Source organism: Poromitra crassiceps, assembly GCF_964638095.1.
Source record: "Poromitra crassiceps genome assembly, chromosome: 6".
Taxonomy (NCBI): domain Eukaryota; kingdom Metazoa; phylum Chordata; class Actinopteri; order Beryciformes; family Melamphaidae; genus Poromitra; species Poromitra crassiceps.
Genome location: NC_139627.1, coordinates 61117233 through 61140655, shown reverse-complemented (window position 1 = coordinate 61140655; position 23423 = coordinate 61117233). Strand labels below are relative to the sequence as shown.

The 23423-nt window shown below is 44.4% G+C and overlaps 1 protein-coding gene across 2 annotated transcripts in view; it reads left to right on the top strand.

Annotated features, from left to right (window-relative positions):
• The first annotated feature begins 819 nt into the window (after positions 1-819).
• Positions 820-23423, top strand: part of vps45 (vacuolar protein sorting 45 homolog) — a 66988-nt gene continuing 44384 nt past the window's right edge. The window contains exons 1-9 of one of the 2 annotated variants that reach the window (XM_083638021.1): positions 820-875; positions 2090-2190; positions 3254-3388; positions 3603-3663; positions 5916-5995; positions 11492-11560; positions 16251-16388; positions 18789-18899; positions 21830-21964. In XM_083638021.1, the coding sequence (XP_083494147.1) occupies positions 2098-2190; positions 3254-3388; positions 3603-3663; positions 5916-5995; positions 11492-11560; positions 16251-16388; positions 18789-18899; positions 21830-21964 (822 nt within the window). In that variant the 5' untranslated portion in view covers positions 820-875; positions 2090-2097. Of the gene's footprint in view, positions 876-2084; positions 2191-3253; positions 3389-3602; positions 3664-5915; positions 5996-11491; positions 11561-16250; positions 16389-18788; positions 18900-21829; positions 21965-23423 lie in introns of both variants that reach the window. The other variant, XM_083638020.1, reaches the window with a different exon arrangement.

Sequence of the window (23423 nt, the reverse complement as noted above, 5' to 3'; positions counted from 1 at the left end):
CATGTAAGGCCATTTTAGAAGCTATTGACAGCTAGAAAAGTAAATACTATTAAGACCGTTTTAAAATTTGACCACAATCTAGTCTAGGGGCATTGCAGTTGCCAAATGCTACAACTAGCCTACTTGGCACCAAGTGCTACACCCATATGTAGTCATATGGGTCCCATATGACTACATTTATAAATAAATAAACTGACAAGGAAAGAGCTATGTGAAGACTAGCTATTTACTTAGCCATTCCCAAACTTAAGAATGCCATAGCCCATCATAGGTGATGATCATAGATGATCATAGGTTGTAGTTCTATTTACCGGGCCACATAAAGACTATTATTTTTATAACAAAGACATCTTACATGTAGACATAAAAGGGTATACACATAATAATAATAATAATAATAATAATAATAATAATAATAATAATAATAATATCTATCTAAAAATGAACACAGTAAAGCTGTTAAGAATTTTAAATGCTTTTTGTTGCATGGCGTAATTTACATTTACACATTGTGTGTGTGTGTGTGTGTGTGTGTGTGTGTGTGTGTGTGTGTGTGCGTGCGTGCGTGCGTGCGTGCGTGCGTGTGTGTGTGTGTGTGCGTGTGTGTGTGTGTGTGCTTTTTACACTTTTGTAGAGATTTTTCATTTATCGGGCAAGTATTATTTTCCAGGAGACCAAACGCTCTTCCAAAGTAAAATAGACTTTCATCAGAGGTTTTGGTTTTTGTCATAAATTCCTCAGTAATGACGCTAGTGACGCGGCGCTGTGCGTGTGACGTGGTTACGTCACCCACCCGGAAGCGCGATCAGTCTGTTTTGTCAGCAGCTCAGCTGACAACGTTACTAAGGTTTCTGCAAAAGAAGAATAAACAGACGGTGAGTACATACGCCAAAAAACACAACTAGAATACAACCAAGTGTCAGGTTTACAGCCCAAAGGATGCAGTGAGTGGGTGGAAAAGTCCAGCCGCACAGAGCGCTGCTCTGCGTTAAGACGTTACATTCTGTTGCTGTGCTCCTCCTCACAGATCCTCCGAAATTCCATCTATGGAATCAAGAATAAGAGACGATAACGTTAGTGCTCGAAGCCTTTTAGACTTCATCGCATAGGAAAGGATATTTTCATGTGGTCATTAACTGGAATGGAGGAACAGACAAAATCACCAGAAGTGCAACAAATAGGAAAGACATTTGAGATATTCCGTTTGGTAAAAGGGGGGAAGGGGGGCTGATGAGGAAAGATGGGATGGGGTCAGTAAGCGAACATACGACAAAGTTCACAAATCCAAAATGCACAGAGTGTTTGTTTAGGAGGGAGGAAGTCAGGTTCACCAGGTTAAGGTTTTATTGCACAGTACTCAACAAGACACTGTGTGTGTGTGTGTGGTGGTGGGGGGGGGGGGGGGGTGGTTAAAGTTGTTAATCATAATTATCTTGATTGGTTTCCCAAATCTGATTTGGGCAAGTGTTCAAGTCGGATCTGTGTGTCCAGATACAATGAGCCAACATACAATGTTTCTGGCAGTGTTTGCATGTCTGCTCTCTGCTCTTCAAGTCCCCGCCCCCTGCAAAACACACTCTCAAATCTGATGTGGGTGATCAGCGCGTCCACACTGAAGTCACATTAGTCGAAAGCAGATTGGAAACTACCTCCATATGTGGTTTGGGACAAGTGACACAAATCAGACTTGGAGTGTCCAGACTCATAAAACCAATCCGGATAGAATCATATTAATAGGTCATTAAAGTTCACAAATCGGATTTGGCCTCCTAGTCTGAACATGATGGCCGTAGATGGGGAACTATATCCCAGTTGAGTGACATCACACCCAACTTCTGTGCGTTCCATTTAAACAGTCTGGAAACTAGCCAGGGATAGGGTATTTTGCAAATACAAACTGTAGCAACGTCCACAGATAGAAGTTAGACAGTATGACTGATTTTTTGTATTAGGTTTTTTCCGATTCCCCCCATGTTCTCCCCAATTCTACTTGGCCAATTTTCCCCTCTGCTGATCTGGAGGGAGCCGAGACAGCGTGTTGTCGTCGTTGTTTTTCATCACAGCGTGTTGTTGTTGTTTTTCAGCACAGCGGCCATCATGAACGTGACACTGGCGGTGAAGCAGTATGTGTCCAAAATGATCGAGAGCAGTGGGCCCGGCATGAAGGTGCTGCTGATGGACAAAGAGACGGTGAGGACAGACAGACCTGTGAGGACAGACAGACCTGTGAGACAGACCTGTGAGGACAGACAGACCTGTGAGGACAGACAGACCTGTGAGGACAGACCTGTGAGGACAGACAGACCTGTTAGGACAGACAGACCTGTGAGGACAGACAGACCTGCTCTGGGGCTCTGCTGCTTTCGGCACCAGATGTTGTGCCAAAAAGTGATTGCTGTCAGATTGTAGATATATACACTGGTAAAAAGGAATCCAGTTATAGGGTACAGAGCAGGTCAAATAATGCAAAGTCATAAGGATACTTACAGTATGACTTTATTAAAGTTTAGATTTCAAATGTCTATAATCATGTAAATGTCATGCCTGATTATGCTATAAACAACTGCAAACATTGCTATTAGCACAGACATAATGTACTACAATACTTGGATATTTGATCCAGATAAAAGCAGCTGTCGACATATATAAACTGTTCAATATAGCTTTAAATCACTTTTTGGCATGACACCGGGACCCCTAGCTACCAGACCATAAAGTTTACAGTATGAAAGGGCTTTAATGCCTGCCCCGCTGTCATCTCAGAAAATGAAAGAAAATTGAAAATGACCAGTTTTTCCCCTCACCAAAATTTAGCCAAAATTTGCATCGTTATTTAGCCCCTTTCCCGACAAGCTAGCATGACATGGTTGGTACCAATGGATACCTTAGTCCTTCTAGTTCCATATGATACCTGAGAGAAACTAGTGTATGTGGTATGTAACGTGTGCGTGCATCGTAAGTGGCCTGCAGAGGGCAGGACTGTCCAGACCAAGAGCCAAGGCACTGGCCAAATTCTGCTCCATTTCTGCAATAATTGGTAGTCGCCACATTTGGAGGAGGCGCTGTTTTCTTTATCCATAGACTCAGACACTAGATACATTTGTCATTATGACATTTCCAGATGTTTGTGCATCTATTATTGTTTGTGTTCAAGGATTCTTTTGTCTAAATGTGAACACAAATAAAGGTATTTGTGTGTGTGTGTGTGTGTGTGTGTGTGTGTGTGTGTGTGTGTGTGTGTGTGTGTGTGTAGACTGGCATAGTGAGTGTGGTGTACACTCAGTCAGAGATCTTGCAGAGGGAGGTCTTCCTGTTTGAGAGGATAGACTCTCAGAACAGAGACAGCATGAAGCACCTGAAGGCCATCTGCTTCCTGAGACCCACCAAGGTACCAACCAACAGCTGTGTGTGTGTGTGTGTGGGGGGGGACGGGGGAGGGACGACGACGACGACGACGACACGCAGAATAAGAGCTGTCTTAATATACACATTTACAAAGATCACAATGACAACAGAACACACCAGGCTTAGCTAAGGGTCATCTCTATATGCATATAGGGGAAACACTGCATGGATGGCCTGTGTTTGTCTGCCTCCTACAGGAGAATGTGGAGCATCTGATCCAGGAGCTGAGGAGACCCAAGTACAGCGTCTACTTCATCTGTAAGAGCCCTGGTGCCTTCAGGGACACACAGTACTTCTGTATTTTGTGCCGACATCAGGCTTGGGCTGACATTTGATATTTTTGAATATTATGTTATTTATTTTACACGGTAGGGTACGGTATTGGACGATAATCCAATATTATCGTTTATTGTCTTTCAGTGGGATTATATTGTTTATATTGATTTGTGGATATCGAGACATAATTCTGATGTCTGAACTAATGAGAACAGCATCATTTAATTTAGAAACTCAGACAAAAAGAAAAATGGTGGGATTATTATGTGAAATTTTTTATTTAGTTTGACGCCAAACATTACCATTCGGTTCAATATGCTGAACATTGATTATTTAACATGATTTTCCTTTGATTTCGTATGATTATCGTGATATCGTCCAGCCCTATTCCACAGTATCACAGATCCCCCCGTTGATATCCCAATATAGCCAACATTCAATACCACATCTGTAACTTTTTACAGTTTTATGCAACAACAACAAAAAAGCCAGGTATTCAGTGTTTCCACCCAGAATTTAATTCTTTTGTTTGAACATTTTTTAATGAGAATGGCGATCGAGCCACAGCAATATCTGCAAACATATAGAATGTCATTCTTTTATGAGTAGAAAAACATTCAAACATTCACAGGGTTCCCACAGTCATGGAAAAGAAGGTATTTTGCTATTTCTCCAATAGCTTCCATGCAATGTGACCCACTGACTGCAAATCAATACCAGAAATGATTACTACACTGGACAAATAGAAGACACCTCTCTATATTGGATTTGAGTGCTTCTTGTATTTTATATTAATATTTTATATAAAAATCCGTCATGTTTTATTTCAACAGCTTCCATGTAATGTGATAACCTTGCTTGCAAGATGGATAACCTCGCGAGATCAAAAGAGATTCTCTCGACGTAATCAGTGAAACGTAATGTGAAGCTAAACCGTCCATCTGGCAGCGTCAGGTTAGTAATGTGATACAGTGACTCTAAAGCAGTACTGTACAATCCAATATAAAGAAGAGGAGTGTCCTGTTTGTCCAGTGTCCTAATCATTTCAGCGTCACCGCCTCACATTACATGGAAATTCTACTATGGATCCTTGAAGAGTCCTGAAAAAGTTTTGAAACTGTATCCATGAAAATGTGTGGGACCCTGCATTCAGAGCATCATGAGACACTAAACCTCTCCCTGCATTCAGAGCATCATGAGACACTAAACCTCTTCACTGAAACCAGGATTAGAAGCGGTGTAAACCTCGTATTGTCTTCGCGTCCTGTTGCTCCTGTTGTCCTCCCGAGTCAAATTGAAACGGTTTTGTTTGACCGTTTATGAAGCATAAACTATAATATAACTATAATCACCCAATGCTCTGTTACACCTTTCTAGCCCACTTGTTTCCAAACTATTACCACCATTTTTATTCTTCCTATTGGAATTTATGATTAATAGACCTCATTTACCGAAGGTTGCAGCTACTGATAGCTTTAGGACACATACATGAATGCTGTGACACATACATGAACATACACATACATGAACATACACATACATGAACATACACATACAGTACATGAATACGAGGGTCGCAGGTTCGTATCCACGTGTTGCCTCCGGCTTGGTCGGGGGTCCATACAGGCACGATTGGCTGTGCCTGAGGGACGGCAGCCGGATTGGGGGGTATGTGTCCTGGTCGCTGCACTAGCGCCTCCTCTGGTCGGTCGGGGCGCCTGGTCAGGGGTGGAAGGGAACTGGTGGAAATAGCGTGATCCTCCCACGTGCTACGTCCTACCGGTGAAACTCCCCGCTGTCAGGTGAAAAAGCGCCTGGCAACTGTGCATGTGTCAGAGGAAGCATGGTGCTAGTCTCGGCTCTCCCCAGATCGGCAGAGGGTGGAGCAGCGCCCGGGGCAGCCAATAGGGTAGCATGGGGATAAATTGGCCAAGTATAATTGGGGAAAAATCTGAAAAACATCATACATGAATGTTGTGATGACGTATTCACCTTTTTCACTTACCGCCCAAATTCACCCATTTTGTGTCTAAAAGGCCCAACACTGGTGCAAGCAAGATAGGGGGGTTTCCAACTTCCATTGAGGTGATCCAGTGCCGGGGGGGGGGGCCCTCCTTAATGTCTTGCTTGCACCTGTGTTACTTCCTGCTTTGTAGATACAAAGCGGGTGAATTGCGTGGGAAGTGAAAAAGGCTCATTAAAGGCTACATGTCTCTCCCTGCTCTCTGTTGCAGTCTTCAGTAACGTGATCAGTAAGAGTGAGATCAAAGCTCTGGCTGAGGCAGATGAGCAGGAGGTGGTGGCTGAGATCCAGGTGAGTCAAACATCCATTCACTTTAACCCACACGGCTGGTGGCCCAATGCAATGGAACTGGATGGCACTCGGCTTGTCAACAGCAATGTCTACTGCCCACTCCCGCAACGTGTGTGTTACTGACCGCCCGCAACGTGTGTGTCACTTAGGCATGGGTCGGTTTGAAAATTTTGAAACCGGTTCGATATTCCCCAAAAAAACGTATCAAACCGGTAGATCGAATTTTACAAAAAAAAGTTTTTTTTCTCTCTCTTTTTTTTAGTGTAGCCCATAAATGACTGTAATGCGACTGCAGTTGGTGGCGATAATGCACCTCTAAGGGCCTGTGTCCACCTAGCATCTTTTCCTCAGGTCCAGCGTCTTTTTTCAGTTGTTTCCAATGGGGGGAGAGCGTATGCGGGCGCACACGGACGTCTATAGAAAGTGCGCAGCGCCCAGCGTCTTTTTTCAGAGCGTTCCAGCGTTTTTGTGCGCCGGCTCCCAGCGCTCCCAGCTGAAAATATTTGAACTTTTCAGAAAGACGCTGGTGTCGGCTGCTCCTTTCTGGCAGCTAATCATAATGGAAAAACTATCGCAACAGAGACAGAACGGCTCAATTGTGGGAGCAGATTGGCTAGACACTTAATATTTCTGGTGAGTGTTGTGCTTACTGCTTTTAATAACGTAGCCTACCTGTGTTGTTAGCTTGCTAGCTGTCAGCTATCAAGCTGAACTAACGTTACTTTCGGACTGCTTCCTTGTATATTGTGCACTGGGATCAGCGTTCCCCAGCGCACTCCCAGCGTTTAACGTCGGAAAAAGACGCTAGGTGGACACAGGCCCTAAGCTGGTATGCCAACCAGCACTAACACTGAATAAAAATAAGCAGAACCATTTAACTGTAACAACAGTTTTATTTCTCATAACTATTCAGCTTAACTTTTCTTCAAACATCAACATAATAAACAAAATAATACTTTTGCCTATACTAGTGCAACTTGAGAAGAGGCTAATATGAAAAATAGTGCAATCAGAATGGATTCGCACAATTTTTTTATTAACAAAAAAAAAAGGGCGTTTCGGTTCGCACGTGATCAAACCGGTTTGGGCTCGTACACCGAACCGAACCGAACCGGTAAAACCGGAAATCGACCCATGCCTAGTGTCACTGACCGCCCGCAATGTGTGTGTCACTGACCGCCCGCAGCCACGTTATGACCGCCCGCTATAAAAAAGAAAAGAAAAGCGGGGTCCCTCCGAGGTTAAACTGCTGAAACATCATCAGCAGCATCTCCCATCCCATTACAGATAAGAGTGAGTTCACCTGATCTTCCTCTCAGTCATGAAGCGATCTGAAATCTGTCACATCTTCTTATCCACACGCTGCCATCTCTCATTGTATTCCCTCATTTCATGCTGAGGAAAACCTGTTGGTTTCTCTGCCGCTCGCTTCCCCTCTCACAGGCAGCGTGTGTCTGTGTTGCTCCGAGCAGAGGAGGGGCTAGGGGTGCCTAGCAACTCACAGACTGACAGGCAGGCCGGTGGGCACACTAAAGGCGCAGAAAGCACTAGCAAAATTGGACAAATTGCTGGAAAAAGCGCTTCTCTTCATTGCATATGCCTCATATCCTATATGTTTCATATGCCTCATATCCTATATGTTTCATATGCCTCATATCCTATATGTTTCATATGCCTCATATCCTATATGTTTCATATGGCTCATATCCTATATGTTTCATATGGCTCATATCCTATATGTTTCATATGGCTCATATCCTATATGTTTCATATGGCTCATATCCTATATGTTTCATATGGCTCATATCCTATATGTTTCATATGCCTCATATCCTATATGTTTCATATGGCTCATATCCTATATGTTTCATATGGCTCATATCCTATATGTTTCATATGCCTCATATCCTATATGTTTCATATGCCTCATATCCTATATGTTTCATATGCCTCATATCCTATATGTTTCATATGGCTCATATCCTATATGTTTCATATGGCTCATATCCTATATGTTTCATATGCCTCATATCCTATATGTTTCATATGGCTCATATCCTATATGTTTCATATGGCTCATATCCTATATGTTTCATATGGCTCATATCCTATATGTTTCATATGCCTCATATCCTATATGTTTCATATGGCTCATATCCTATATGTTTCATATGCCTCATATCCTATATGTTTCATATGGCTCATATCCTATATGTTTCATATGCCTCATATCCTATATGTTTCATATGGCTCATATCCTATATGTTTCATATGCCTCATATCCTATATGTTTCATATGCCTCATATCCTATATGTTTCATATGGCTCATATCCTATATGTTTCATATGCCTCATATCCTATATGTTTCATATGGCTCATATCCTATATGTTTCATATGCCTCATATCCTATATGTTTCATATGGCTCATATCCTATATGTTTCATATGGCTCATATCCTATATGTTTCATATGGCTCATATCCTATATGTTTCATATGGCTCATATCCTATATGTTTCATATGGCTCATATCCTATATGTTTCATATGGCTCATATCCTATATGTTTCATATGGCTCATATCCTATATGTTTCATATGGCTCATATCCTATATGTTTCATATGGCTCATATCCTATATGTTTTGCGATCTTCTGGCAGGCCTGCAGTGTGGAGCGGCATACTCGCTAGGGCTGGGTATTGGCAAGGATCTTACGATACGTATCACGATACTTGGGTCACGATACGGTTGTATCACGATATATTGCGATGCGATACATATTGCGATATATTGCCATATTCTACAGAATTTACTCAAAATTAAATAATAGAGCTAAAGATACAACACACTGTGTACCACCCAGGTAGTGTAATAATATGTACATCACTTTATACTGACAAGTTAGTGGGCAAATTTAGTCAAAACTACTGAGTGTTGAGTGTTACTGAACGCATCGATATGGGAAATATCGATACAGTATCGATTAGGGGTGGGAATCACCAGATGCAGAGGCCTGGCATGGCATGGCCTGCAAAAAAATTAATAAAAAAAAATTAAATATCGCGATACTTGGCGTCCAAGTATCGATACAGTATCGGGAAATAAAATATTGCGATATATTGCCGTATCGATTATATTGCCCAGCCCTAATACTCGCTTTCCTCCATTCTCCATAGTAGCTCTGGGAGAGCTACCCCTCAGACCCCGAGGTGACTCTGCTCGTCCTGGTTCTTCAGATCTCCGAAAACCAAAATCAGTTTTCTAAATAGCCGTTATTTTTGATCAACTGAGCACACAAGGATAATCTAAATGGTTACTTTGACTATCTAAATTTGTTCTAAACTTATAAAAGTGCCTTAACGGCGTTGGAGCGGAATGTCTCTGCTGTGAAATCCTCTATACGGGCTCTGAGACGCAGCGCATTGATTTATGAACGGTGAGCAGACCGTTTGACTGGAACTACTTACGGTGAAAACACACCGCACGCGACTCCTGCACGTAAGCTGAGCGGCGCGACCATTCGCGACCTTGTGCGCAGCCAGTTTTCATTAGGACACCATGTTAACAGATCTGTCAGTCGACACCGAATTGCGCGCAGCTCAGCTCAGTGGATGCTCATGCCGCGCAACTCAGCCTGGATTTCTATTTTCCTGCGCGGCCGTCTGCGCCCGTGAGCGACTCTGTCAAGCAGATCAGATCAGGGCAGACAGGAACTCCGAAACTGGACATTCGTCAAATAAAACCAATTTCAAAGTGAAATAATGTTTATTTACGTTGTTGATTGCCCCTTTGGAAGTGTGAAAAGAGAGAGAGAGCAGTTGGAGAGGGGGAGCGGCTTCTAGGGCCTCTTTGCCTGCGGAGCAACAAGTAGAGAGCTAGGACTCGCCTTCTCTCTACAACAGCACGCACTGGGAAAACGGGAGAACAGACTTAAATATGATGCAATTGCATTTTATAACACCGAAGGTAGCCATTAACAGTTATCCCAAACATATTACTTTATATATTTATGTCGTTATTTACTACCCATGATAACGAAGACAGTAGATCTGGGGCAAAACGAGCAAAGTGCGCAAAGTGAGCTGTGCTCTCTGTGTGGACTAGGGTTGTCAAAAGTATCGATAAAAGTCAATACTAAAATCTTTAAACGGATACAATACTCATTTGCAACAGGTATCACTATCGATAGTATCAATAAGTATCAATACTAAAAAATGTAAACGGATACAATACTCATTTGCAACTGTATCAATATCAGCAGTGCTTTCTCTTAAAGGTCCCATTCCGTGCAAAAGCTGTTTTTACTTGTAAATGCATATATACTGCTGTCATCCCTCCCTGTAATGAGTGGTCACAAGCTCAGAACTGCCACAGTTGGATTTGTCCCTATCCAGCTTCCCCCTGCAGTCTCCTTCAAGCCACACCCCCAAATGCTTCGTTTGCCCAGAGGGGGATTGGGACGTCACGAGCTTCCTCACGCATACTGCGCGGGTCTCTTTCACACAAGCTACCTGCACCATTTTGTCTATAGCCACAAAATTAACACTTCTAGCTGGAGCGACGCCAACTGTACGTGATCCAGCAACTGCGGAGGTGCATTCGGTAAGTCTAGGCATTTTGAGATGTCCTCTTTAGCGTAGCAACGTTAAGTTAGCGATAGCGTTAGTTGTGGACACAACCTAGCATGCTGGTCCACAGACGCTAGTCTGATTGGCCGCTGGGAGCCTGGGGCGGGCTCTCCCTCAGCGGCCAATGGGAACTGTTAGTTCTGAATATATTATAGAAACAGACCATTCTTGGGACGCAACGAGATGAGGAAGTGACAACTCCGTCACAACAAACGGGGTTGCTATATTTTCGACAAATTAATCCAGAATCATGTTTTATGGACCAGAGACACACGTTTTTAAGAGGTTACAGCTGCACAAATTGGGACCTTTAATGAAAAATCAAACATACCACTGATTTCTCCCTCCCTGTCATTGGTGGGTATATTTTGCTTCAACAAATTCAAAGTATTCTGATAGGCTGATGACTAGAACAGGTGTAATCTGCTGTGTTCTAATAGGCTGATGACTAGAGCAGGTGTAATCTGCTGTGTTATGATAGGCTGATGACTAGAGCAGGTGTAATCTGCTGTGTAAGGTCAAAATTTTGAACGAGTTTTATCAGGCCTTTGTTTATTTTTTATGCCTCTTGATGTGTTGTCATCCTGCCTGCATGGTATCAAAAATGGTATCGAGTATCGATATTTTCCTGGGTATCGGTATCGAAGTAGAAATTCTAGTATTGTGACATCCCTAGTGTGGACACTTTAAGCGACTTCTGCGCGGAGGTGCGCTGCGCGGCGCATGCACGCAAGTTCCGCGTACCGGTGTGTCCCCGCCGTTAGGTGTACATTATCACAAAATAATGGACACCTTGCAGCCAATCAGAATTGAGTATTCACCCAGACTATCTGTTCACTGCTGTCTGCTTGTCTGTGTCTCTGCTGCAGGAGTTTTATGGAGATTTCATTGCTGTGAATCCTCATCTGTTCTCCCTCAACCTGCACGGAATCTCCAAGGTGAGAAACCAACCGCCTTCTGCTTCTACTGTCTCTACTGTTCTACCGTTGCCACATGGCCGTGCAGTAAAATGGCCAGTGCAGACCTGCCAACCTGCACGTAACACTGACCACTGAATGAGATTACATCATCAGAAGAGATGATATAGTTTAAGGAGAAGGAGAGCCAGCACACAGAATGTCCTTTCTTTGTGTTTATTCCAGTTTCACCAGGTACAGACACGGACGTTTCAGCCTAACGGCCTTCTTCAGTGTGTTGCTGTGTCAGGCGGAAATGATGCTTAAATACAATGAGACCAGAAGTCCATTCAATAAACGAAATGTCATAATTCAGTTACAATATATAAAGAATTAAAGAACCAAGCAATGCACAAGTTCCAATGTCAAAGAAAACAAAAATGTATACATACAACAATGGGTGACCACAAAAATTCATTCATATTGCATGTATTTACAATACTAGTTTGGTCAGCCCCACTGTGTGGGAGAGCAGAACCAGGCCTAGGTAGAAGCCCTGCTGTATTCAAAGTGACAGGTAGGGGGGAGTAAGCCAGGTCTGCACTACAGATTGATACAAAAAAAATACAAAAAAAAACAAAAAAAAATTAAGAATTATGCTTAGATATTTGCACATATTTCCACTGTAATGGCCTAGAAAGAGGTCCTGCTGTGTTGTAGGTAACAGACAGGAGAGATGAAGCTAGGGCTGGAATGCATATTACTAAGTACATTTAACACATTCACTGCCAGCCTTTTTTTTTTTACTGTAGGTAGCTTTTGCCAGAGGGTTTTTTTGAGGATTCTGGCTCATTTTACAAGAGCCAAGGATAATTTTCTGCTTGGAGTTTGTCAACACAAAGTTCACAAAAGTACTAATAGAATGTGTGCTTTCTCTGTCTAAAAGAGTTAGTTTGTAGAGTTAGTAGTTATGTAGATATTAGCCGTTGAGTACAGCATGGTTTCAGCGTCTGAGACAAAAAGCTGAGATAATCGCAGTTTTGTGAAATTCAATATCAAACAGTCACTTTAACCATTTATTTTTGGCATCAGTGAGACATCAGACATAAACAATATAGTTCTGAACAGTAATTTCCTCCATAGCAGCACCCGCACCCCCTCTCCTTACAACTCCTCCCTCCGTGGGCGTGTCTCCGTGTTTGTCAGTCACAGTCTCTCCTGCCTGTCTGAGCAGTGAGCAGCAGCCTCTCTCTGGCGGTCCCTCGTCGGCGAGCATGGATGTGGCTTAATCCGTTCTTGGATTTTCGGTTGAGAGCTTTGACGAAGCCTTGTGTGACTCTAGGCTTATGCTGCGCGCTTCAAAGTGTGCTTTCCACCCAGTCCACCTGTGGAAGCCTCCACCGCCGTGCGCCCGTGTGAAAGGTTTTCGCCTACAGTATGAGAATGAGGCTCGTTCGCTTCTGGGTCCTCGGTTGAGCTCAGCTGGAATGCGTGCGTTTCTGGCCAAACAACACTCAATAGTCTGAGCACCGTCGCCACTCAGTGGGTCGGCGGAATGGATTGCACACGCCCGGCGGCTCTAACAGTATAATAGAAGATGCAAAAGGGCCAGATCAAGGATCCACCGTCAAAAAAAAAAAAACGATTTTTTTGACGTATCCATACGTCGCTGGCAGTTAACGGTTGGATTCTGCTTGACGTATGCATACGTCGCTGGCAGTTAACGTGTTAAAGTAGAAAATAGACAATAAAAATATATTCATAGAAAATTGCACTTTCAAAGAAAGCAGCCTAATAACAGCTCCTCATAGAGAGCCGCAGGGATGACGTATCTTTGTAGTCAGAACGCGGAAGTCCCGGACTTCCTGGTTCTTCACTGTTTCTGTCTATGGGATTTTTGAATGGGTTTTTGCCGCGATGCTTCTAATAATCTCTCTGGGCAACGCAAGATTAATCAAACGCGAACCAGAGTTCAGTCGGATAATCTTCACACATGAGGACCACTTTCATGAGTTTTGTAGCGTAAATGCGAGCCCTAGAAGTAAAAAGCTCGAGCTAAGCTAATCCAGAACTACACACTGTCGCATAGGCTTCCACGTCACGTCAGCACTCAACCTGGACTGTTGTTGATGTGTGCACTGATTACCCCGGGCTGAACGGGCTGAACCAGGTGAGGGAAAGAGAATTTCCGTGTTCGTCCTTTGAAGTGGTGACATTATTGACGTATATATCCCCATCGACTGAACAGTGTAGTCTCATTTAGCCGTTTGCTAGCTAGCCACCCTTTTAATGGCACGTAAAAGCTTCAAAACTCATAAAAGTGGTCCTCGTGTGTGAAGATGATATTACTAAACACTGGTTCGCGTTTGATTAAGCCAGCGTTGCCCAGAGAGATTATTAGAAGCATCGCGCCAAAAACCCATTCAAAACTCCCATAGGCGAAAACAGTGAAGAACCAGGAGAGCTAGCATCGATGATTTCCGGACTCGTTCCTGCGGCTCTCTATGGAGTCCTTTCGGATGCTCTGTCTGAAGAGTGTGAATCCAAAAAGCCTCCCTTTGTAGCAAGGCCCTATCTCTATCCCCACCCCTTCTCAATGGACTGACAGTTTCTATGCCCTGGAACCTCAGAGTGCAAACATCATGTCCAATAGCGTTGAAATGTCTCGCTACAGACAATTTTTCATCCTTATTACGAATGTTACTTTTGTGCTCGGAGATGCGGGTTTTGAGTTCTCTACGAGTTTTCCCCACGTAAACATTTGAACAAGGGCATTTTAACAAGTACACCACAAATTTAGATCTACAGGAAATTCTACTTTTAATGTTGTACTTCTTACCAGAGTGTGGGTGAGTGAAGGATTCACCTCTGATCATCCCATTACACTGCAGACAGCACGAACAAGGAAAATTACCATTAGGTAAATTGGCTAAAAAATGTTTAGGGCGTGTGTAACAATCTGCCCTGACTAACATGTCCTTCAGGTTTCGAGCCGCTTCTGAGCAAAAATGGGGGGATTTACAAAAGCGTGTTCCACCAGGGGGTCACTGCGCAAAATATGCCAGTGGCTGAGAATAGCGTTTTTTATTTCCTGCGACACCGTAGAAAAAGTTGTGGCACATACAATTTTAGTGTCGTGGCCCGAGGGAGATTTGGGAGTGAGCAGGTCATGTCTGTTGAGATCCCTGACCTTCTGAAGGCTCACGTCCAGGTCCTGGCTGTTGTAGCCTTTGGCCCGGAAACGGTCACACAGGTCGGAAGCCTGTTCTCAAAAAGTGTGTCATTACTGCAGATTCTTTTAACTCGAAGGAGCTGGCTGTAGGGTAAACCCCTTTTGAGAGAGATGATATAGAGCTCAACCTGCACGTAACACTGACCACTAGGGGTGTCACAATATATCGTCCCACGAAATTTCGCGATAGTAAAACGTCACGATATGTATCGTTGAGATGAAATATCATATCGCAAATTTTTTTTTTATATATAATTTTTTTTCTTTCTTTTTTTTTCTTCAAAAATAGACTAAGAAACGTCTTTGTTTGTTGAAGTTCAATGTGTGGAAAGTAGTTCAGTTGAACAAGTCTCTGAAGGGACACATGAGAAGTTATACAGGAGAGAAACCATTCAATTGAGTTTCTGGCAAAACTGTTTACTTGACAGGAAAAACTGAAGATGCATAAAAAATAGACTAAGAAAAGTCTTGTTGTTTGAGTTTGAAGAAAAACTGAAGATGCATAATGAGAATTTATACTGCTGAGAAACCTTTTAGTTCAAAGTAAATCTAAGTGACGGTGTAACTCATTCTATTTCAAGATAAGCCTTATCTCCAATCTCATGTTTTTTCTAGTTGTTATTGTAATAACAATTTCCCACAACAGCATGTTTTGTATTTGTGCATTTCAAATAAAATACTACTTTTCCAGTCATATATTGTCATTATTCAAGTTTAAAAAAATATTGTTAAAATCGTATCGTATCGTATCGTTATCGTGAACCCAGTATCGTGATACGTATCGTATCGTGAACTGAGTGTATCGTGACACCCCTACTGACCACTGAATGAGATTACATCATGAGAAGATGATATAGAGCTCAACCTGCACGTGACTTTTCCTGATGTAATTTGCCCCGGAAGAAAGTTTGGCATCCATTTTCTCCATAGACATTTCGATGAATCCAAATATAACGAGTTTTAAGGCTGGAACCAAGCCAACAAGTCTTCCAGAGAATTGTGAAGGACCATAAAACATTTGGTTTAAGCGAGAACAAAAAATAACCGGAGGGGGGGGGGCACATCATATGATGTGTGGTACTCAAAGCTGTGCCAGTGAATGTTTCTACTGTTTTTACTCTACTGTTTCTTAAGAACTTCTCAAAATTGGCTTAGAAATAATAAAGAAACCTGAGGCTTACTGCCATAGAGGCTAGGCTAGGAGGCAACCCAAAGTGCTTCCACAAAATTCCCCAAAATCAAGAGAGAACTTTCATTTTAAGAAAACTATTTATTCACACTTTTCTTTAGGGGGAAGATACATAAGACGTGAGAAAATACTGTATATAGGAACTGTTTTTGAGCATAGCACCCCCCCCCCCTTTTTTTCCTCTTGCGTCTGTCAAATGTCTGTACTCTACACTGTGTGTGTGTGTGTGTGTGTGTGTGTGTGTGTGTGTGTGTGTGTGTGTGTGTGTGTGTGTGTGTGTGTGTGCGTGCGTGCGCGTGCGTTTGTGTCAGGGGCGGAGCTGGGAGCCCTCCATGTTGTCCCGCTCCACTCAGGGCCTGACCTCCGTCCTGCTTGCCCTGAAGAAGTGTCCCATGATCCGCTACCAACTGTCGTCTGACATGACCAAGAGGCTGGGCGAGAGCGTCAAGGTGAGTGATGTCACAGTGATGTCACATGACCAAGAGGCTGGGCGAGAGCGTCAAGGTGAGTGATGTCACATGACCAAGAGGCTGGGCGAGAGCGTCAAGGTGAGTGATGTCACAGTGATGTCACATGACCAAGAGGCTGGGCGAGAGCGTCAAGGTGAGTGATGTCACAGTGATGTCACATGACCAAGAGGCTGAGCGAGAGTGTCAAGGTGAGTGATGTCACAGTGATGTCACATGACCAAGAGGCTGAGCGAGAGCGTCAAGGTGAGTGATGTCACAGTGATGTCACATGACCAAGAGGCTGGGCGAGAGCGTCAAGGTGAGTGATGTCACAGTGATGTCACATGACCAAGAGGCTGGGCGAGAGCGTCAAGGTGAGTGATGTCACAGTGATGTCACATGACCAAGAGGCTGGGCGAGAGCGTCAAGGTGAGTGATGTCACATGACCAAGAGGCTGGGCGAGAGCGTCAAGGTGAGTGATGTCACATGACCAAGAGGCTGGGCGAGAGCGTCAAGGTGAGTGATGTCACATGACCAAGAGGCTGGGCGAGAGCGTCAAGGTGAGTGATGTCACATGACCAAGAGGCTGGGCGAGAGCGTCAAGGTGAGTGATGTCACATGACCAAGAGGCTGGGCGAGAGCGTCAAGGTGAGTGATGTCACATGACCAAGAGGCTGGGCGAGAGCGTCAAGGTGAGTGATGTCACATGACCAAGAGGCTGGGCGAGAGCATCAAGGTGAGTGATGTCACAGTGATGTCACATGACCAAGAGGCTGGGCGAGAGCGTCAAGGTGAGTGATGTCACAGTGATGTCACATGACCAAGAGGCTGGGCGAGAGCGTCAAGGTGAGTGATGTCACAGTGATGTCACATGACCAAGAGGCTGGGCGAGAGCGTCAAGGTGAGTGATGTCACATGACCAAGAGGCTGGGCGAGAGCGTCAAGGTGAGTGATGTCACATGACCAAGAGGCTGGGCGAGAGCGTCAAGGTGAGTGATGTCACAGTGATGTCACATGACCAAGAGGCTGGGCGAGAGCGTCAAGGTGAGTGATGTCACAGTGATGTCACATGACCAAGAGGCTGGGCGAGAGCGTCAAGGTGAGTGATGTCACAGTGATGTCACATGACCAAGAGGCTGGGCGAGAGCGTCAAGGTGAGTGATGTCACAGTGATGTCACATGACCAAGAGGCTGGGCGAGAGCGTCAAGGTGAGTGATGTCACAGTGATGTCACATGACCAAGAGGCTGGGCGAGAGCGTCAAGGTGAGTGATGTCACAGTGATGTCACATGACCAAGAGGCTGGGCGAGAGCGTCAAGGTGAGTGATGTCACAGTAATGTCACATGACCAAGAGGCTGGGAGAGAGCGTCAAGGGGGGTGATGTCACAGTGATGTCACATGACCAAGAGGCTGGGCGAGAGCGTCAAGGTGAGTGATGTCACAGTGATGTCACATGACCAAGAGGCTGGGCGAGAGCGTCAAGGTGAGTGATGTCACAGTGATGTCACATGACCAAGAGGCTGGGCGAGAGCGTCAAGGTGAGTGATGTCACAGAGATGTCACATGACCAAGAGGCTGGGCGAGAGCGTCAAGGTGAGTGATGTCACATGACCAAGAGGCTGGGCGAGAGCGTCAAGGTGAGTGATGTCACAGTGATGTCACATGACCAAGAGGCTGGGCGAGAGCGTCAAGGTGAGTGATGTCACAGTGATGTCACATGACCAAGAGGCTGAGCGAGCGCGTCAAGGTGAGTGATGTCACAGTGATGTCACATGACCAAGAGGCTGGGCGAGAGCGTCAAGGTGAGTGATGTCACAGTGATGTCACATGACCAAGAGGCTGGGCGAGAGCGTCAAGGTGAGTGATGTCACAGTGATGTCACATGACCAAGAGGCTGGGCGAGAGCGTCAAGGTGAGTGATGTCACATGACCAAGAGGCTGGGCGAGAGCGTCAAGGTGAGTGATGTCACATGACCAAGAGGCTGGGCGAGAGCGTCAAGGTGAGTGATGTCACATGACCAAGAGGCTGGGCGAGAGCGTCAAGGTGAGTGATGTCACAGTGATGTCACATGACCAAAAGGCTGAGCGAGAGCGTCAAGGTGAGTGATGTCACATGACCAAGAGGCTGGGCGAGAGCGTCAAGGTGAGTGATGTCACATGACCAAGAGGCTGGGCGAGAGCGTCAAGGTGAGTGATGTCACAGTGATGTCACATGGCCAAGAGGCTGGGCAAGAGCGTCAAGGTGAGTGATGTCACAGAGATGATGCAGTGATGTCACATGGCCAAGAGGCTGGGCGAGAGCTGCTTCAGTCTGACTCTCTCTCTCTCTCTCTCTCTCCCCCTCTTTCTCTCTCTCTCTCTCTCTCTCTCTCTCCCCCTCTTCTTCTCTCTCTCTCAGCAAATCATCACTAAGGAGTACGAGCTGTTTGACTTCAGGAAGACGGAGGTTCCTCCTCTGCTGCTGATCCTGGACCGCAGCGACGACGCCATCACTCCTCTGCTCAACCAGGTCTGAGCCAAACTCCTCTCCTCTCCCCTCCTCTCTCCTCCGCCGCATGAAAAGATAAAGTATATAGAAGTCAGACAGTTTACTCTCAAATGTGGAGACTGAGCAGAATGTGTCACCAACACTACTCAAAAGCCATATGCAGGTTTAAAGCTGTTTAGTTACCCTTTAAAGGAACACTCCGCCCATTTTCAACCAGCTTTGTATCATTAGAACATCAGTAGTATATCAGAAAACTGTAAACGGTTTTGAAGTCTGTCATTTAATTTGACAGTTATTGAGTGTTAACTCATTGAGTGCCAATGACGTCGATCGGCGTCAAAGCGAATAGTAACGTAGAGTGCCAATGACGTCGATCGGCGTCAAATGCGTTTTTTGACGGTGGGACGTGGATCAAAGCCTCCTGCATCTCCTGTAAAAATATTGTAGCTATTGAAGGTGTATAACCTATTTTACGGACCCATTAGGTGGCGACAGTGCTCTCCAGATTAGAGAAAGTTGAGGAAAAACAGCAGAAAAAGCCCCGTGATGAAAGAGAAACCGATGCATGAGCCAGAGCGGCACAGATTGCTCTGGCTGGAGTTAACGTTAGCTGCGAACAGCAGCCAATCCGCTCCCACAAATGAGCCCCTCTGTCTCTGCTGCATAGCTTCTCCACACGATTAGCCGCCAGAAAATAAAACCAAAGCCAAACCATTCTCATGAGAATGGTTTGGCTTTTCAGTGTCGCGCTGGGTGCCGGCGCACAAGGCTGAACGCTCCGAAAATAGACTGGGTGCAGCGCACTTTGAAACGCGCAGCAGAAAGCCTATAATCGGACGCAGCTTCATCCCAGCTCACAACCGAAACCCCAGAAACGCAGACGAACTCAGCGAGCCCCATCCAGACTCCCCCGACGAGCGGCCGCCATCCGAACGTGGATCCGCAGGCAGCAGAGCCTGCCATAGCAGGCAGCAGAGACTCGCCTGACACACGCAGCAGCCAGCAGAGCGAGCAGAGCCACCAGAGACACTCCCACGGAGGAGGAGTTTGGAGTTGAGGGGGGTGGGGGTGCTGTTTTATTGAAGGAAATTACTGTTCAGATGTTTCAGGTCAGAAAATATTAGCTTCAGAGTCAGTGATTTGCTTGAAATGCTTCATTTCACAAAAGGCTGAATATCTCAGCTTCTAATTTGAAACGTCTGTTTTTGCTGAAAACAACCTATCTTCTCCGGCTGATAACTAAAGAACGGAAAATGGTATCAATAAACTTTTTTTTGCTGATGATACAATAGAGTCTCCTCGTTCTTTGTGCGTGTTCGGTGTTTACATAGTAATATCACACAATATTCTGTGGGCCTCGAGAAATCACTGAAAACGCTCTGAAACTCTGGCACTGGGAGCGTCCGTTCTCCAAAAGTGGCTGGCACTCAATGAGTTAAACTAACTAACTCAAATTAATAACTCAATCACTCAAATCAACTCTCAATAACTGTCAAACTATTCATCATTCATCTAGTTTGACAGTTATTGAGAGTTGATTTGAGTTAATGAGTTATTAATTTGAGTTAGTGTGGACCAGTGATGTCACTGGTCCACACTTTAACACTCAATAACTGTCAAATTAAATGACAGACTTCAAAACAGTTTACAGTTTTCTGATATACTACTGATGTTCTAATGATACAAAGCTGGTTGAAAATGGGCAGAGTGTTCCTTTAACCATCTCAACAAATGGCATCAAAATGAACGATCCCCAGCCCTGCTCAAATCTCACTATTCTCACTATTATCTCACTCTTATCACACCAACATGACAGTTACACTGAACAGTACGTTAAAGCAGAAGGTTGACTTGGCGTCTCCCAGAGAAACAAAGCTGCCTTTCATTTTCAAAGTAGATTAAATTGAGACTGGCACCAGTAGATTAAATTGAGACTGGCACCAGTAGATTAAATTGAGACTGGCACCAGTAGGAACCTATCGGTTTATTCCAATCCAGTTTAGATGAAACCACGCCCACTTCCGTATGACGAAAGCCTGGTATTTCAAACTGGAAAAACATGGCGGCTCGTTGTGAAACATTCTCTTATATTAGGAAAATATGTATTTCTGAAATAATTTAAAGGAAGAAATCATCCAGGCAGGTTGCTGATCCTGTCTTAGTTTTACATCGTCAACAGTTCGTTTAAAAGTTTCTATCTGAGTTTCATAATACAGTATTCACCTTATGTTCATACGCGGGGGTGGGCCAAATTCTTCCGGGTCATGTTAACACTTACGACGGTCACGGCGCGAAATACAAAAGAAGCAGACAGTGCAGGGGGTAAAACAAAGAACGTAGCCTACTACTTTGAGCTCGGTACACAGCAAGCAAGCAGAGTATCCACTGTTAGCCAGGTCAGATAACGTTATCGTCGACAATGACGAGCATTTTCTTGCAAAACATACCTGGACTCCAACAAAGAAAGCTTCAGATGGTTTTCTCTCCTCCGAGCGCAGCTCGAGCCACTAACGTCAATAAGACCCGCAGACGTTAACGTAATTCCCTTGAATGCGAGACTTAACGAGCCAGTTACATGGCGTTGCATTCTTAGACATTGCCGTTTGCTTTTATTTGGTATGTTACATACAATTGGCTAAATTATTAGTTAATTCAGAGTTAGATGATATTGGAGCAGCCGGCCTTTTTCTTTTTCTTTTTTTTAGCCGGAAGTCGTGACACGACCACACAACGGGTTCAAATGGGCGTGGCTACATAAGGTGAATAAATGGGCGTGGCTACATAAGGTGAATAATGGGCGTGGCTACATAAGGTGAATAAGACAAAGTTTCCAAATGAGTTTTTCCACTTTGAAATTCGAGGCTTTTGTCGAAGGAAAGTGCACGTGCTTTCATCTAAACGCCACCAGCAAAGCCTGTGCTCACTGTGATTCGTGGTCTTCTGCCCCCTAGTGGACATACCAGGCGATGGTGCACGAGCTGCTGGGTCTGAACAACAACCGCATCGACCTGTCGCGAGTCCCGGGCGTCAGCAAGGACCTGAGGGAGGTGGTGCTGTCGGCCGAGAACGACGAGTTCTACGCCAACGTGAGTGTGCCGCCGCCGCCGCCGCTGTTGTTGTTGTTGTTTCAGAATCAGTCACTTTTATTGCCACAATATGTAAAGATGACATACGAGGAATTTGTCTTGGTAAGTTTGCAGCGTAGCGTTCATATCAATATTCACAAGATAAAAACAAGATCTCTAAAAGACAAAATCACAAAAATTGTAAGTGCAATAGACCCTTTTACTGTTTGTAAACAGTGATGACGTATTTGGTGGGCGGAGCCGAACTGGTTGCAGAAAGTGACAGCTAGCGGTTCAGCTGTCATAGAAATATGGAAGATCCCGATGCCTCCTCCACGTATTTTAAAGCTTTGCCAGCAACAGACAGGTTATCTTACACCAATAAGCTAACTCTTTCAATGGTGTGAGGTTTCTTGACCCGTACTCACTGTCACGATGGGTCTAGGATCTAATGCATCACCAAAATAGCAGTGCCGGACATCATCATATTTGTGAATGTCCAGCATCTATACCAAGCCCCCAGGAATAGCGCTGGGCTGTGAAGCCATTTGAACATGGTGGCGAAGCTCTGTATTGCAAGTCACGTGACGCCATGCAGCCCAGAAAGGAAAATTCCCATCCACTTGCATGGGGACCCCGGCAGCTGTTAAACCCAGGGGATTTTTTTCAAAATTGGCGCCGACCTCAAACTATCCAATCAGAGAAAAGTTGACATTTTCTGAAACGGAAGGTTGCGGAGATACGTCCACCCTGCCTGCAGGACTACAGGAGAGAGATAGAGGACAGCGGGGGGGCATTGGGGGTTTCAAGTCACTGACCTATTTCAGTGATTGCTGTCAGAATATAGAGCCATTTAACACTTATTTGAACACAAAAACATCGCTGAATGCAGCTTTAACGAGAGTAATATAATAGAGTAAAAAGTTCTGGTAAGAGAACTTTCCTGGCTTACTGTTGGTCACCTGGGAGGGGGGAAAAAAGCAAGAAAAACAGAAGTTTGGCAGATTATCAGAATGCTGCAAAATGACATTTACAGGGTAACATGGTTACCATGGGTCTGGAAAGTGCTTGAATTTAAAAAGAAAGATTCACGTAGTTGAGAGGACTTGGATTTATAAAGAGGTCCTTCAAAGTGCTTGAATTGAGCTGAATCTCTGAGTTTGAGCCTCGTGTGCTGGGTGTGTATGGGGCTGTCAACTCAAGACTGCTGGGCCAAGCTTGATACACTATGATGCACCATCTATTCTACAGTATCAGTCTCTGCGCTGCGCTGGCTCATTGCTGCTCAAGATTGCTTTGCGTTTATGTTAAGTGTTAATGATTAATTCCTATGTGTGTATAATAATGTGTATAATATAATATAATATAATATAATATATGTGTAAGCATGACTGGAAACAAGTTTGCATTAGAGGACTTGAGAGAATGCTATATGTGAACATCTCTGAATTATAATAATAATAGTTTTTAAATAATTTGT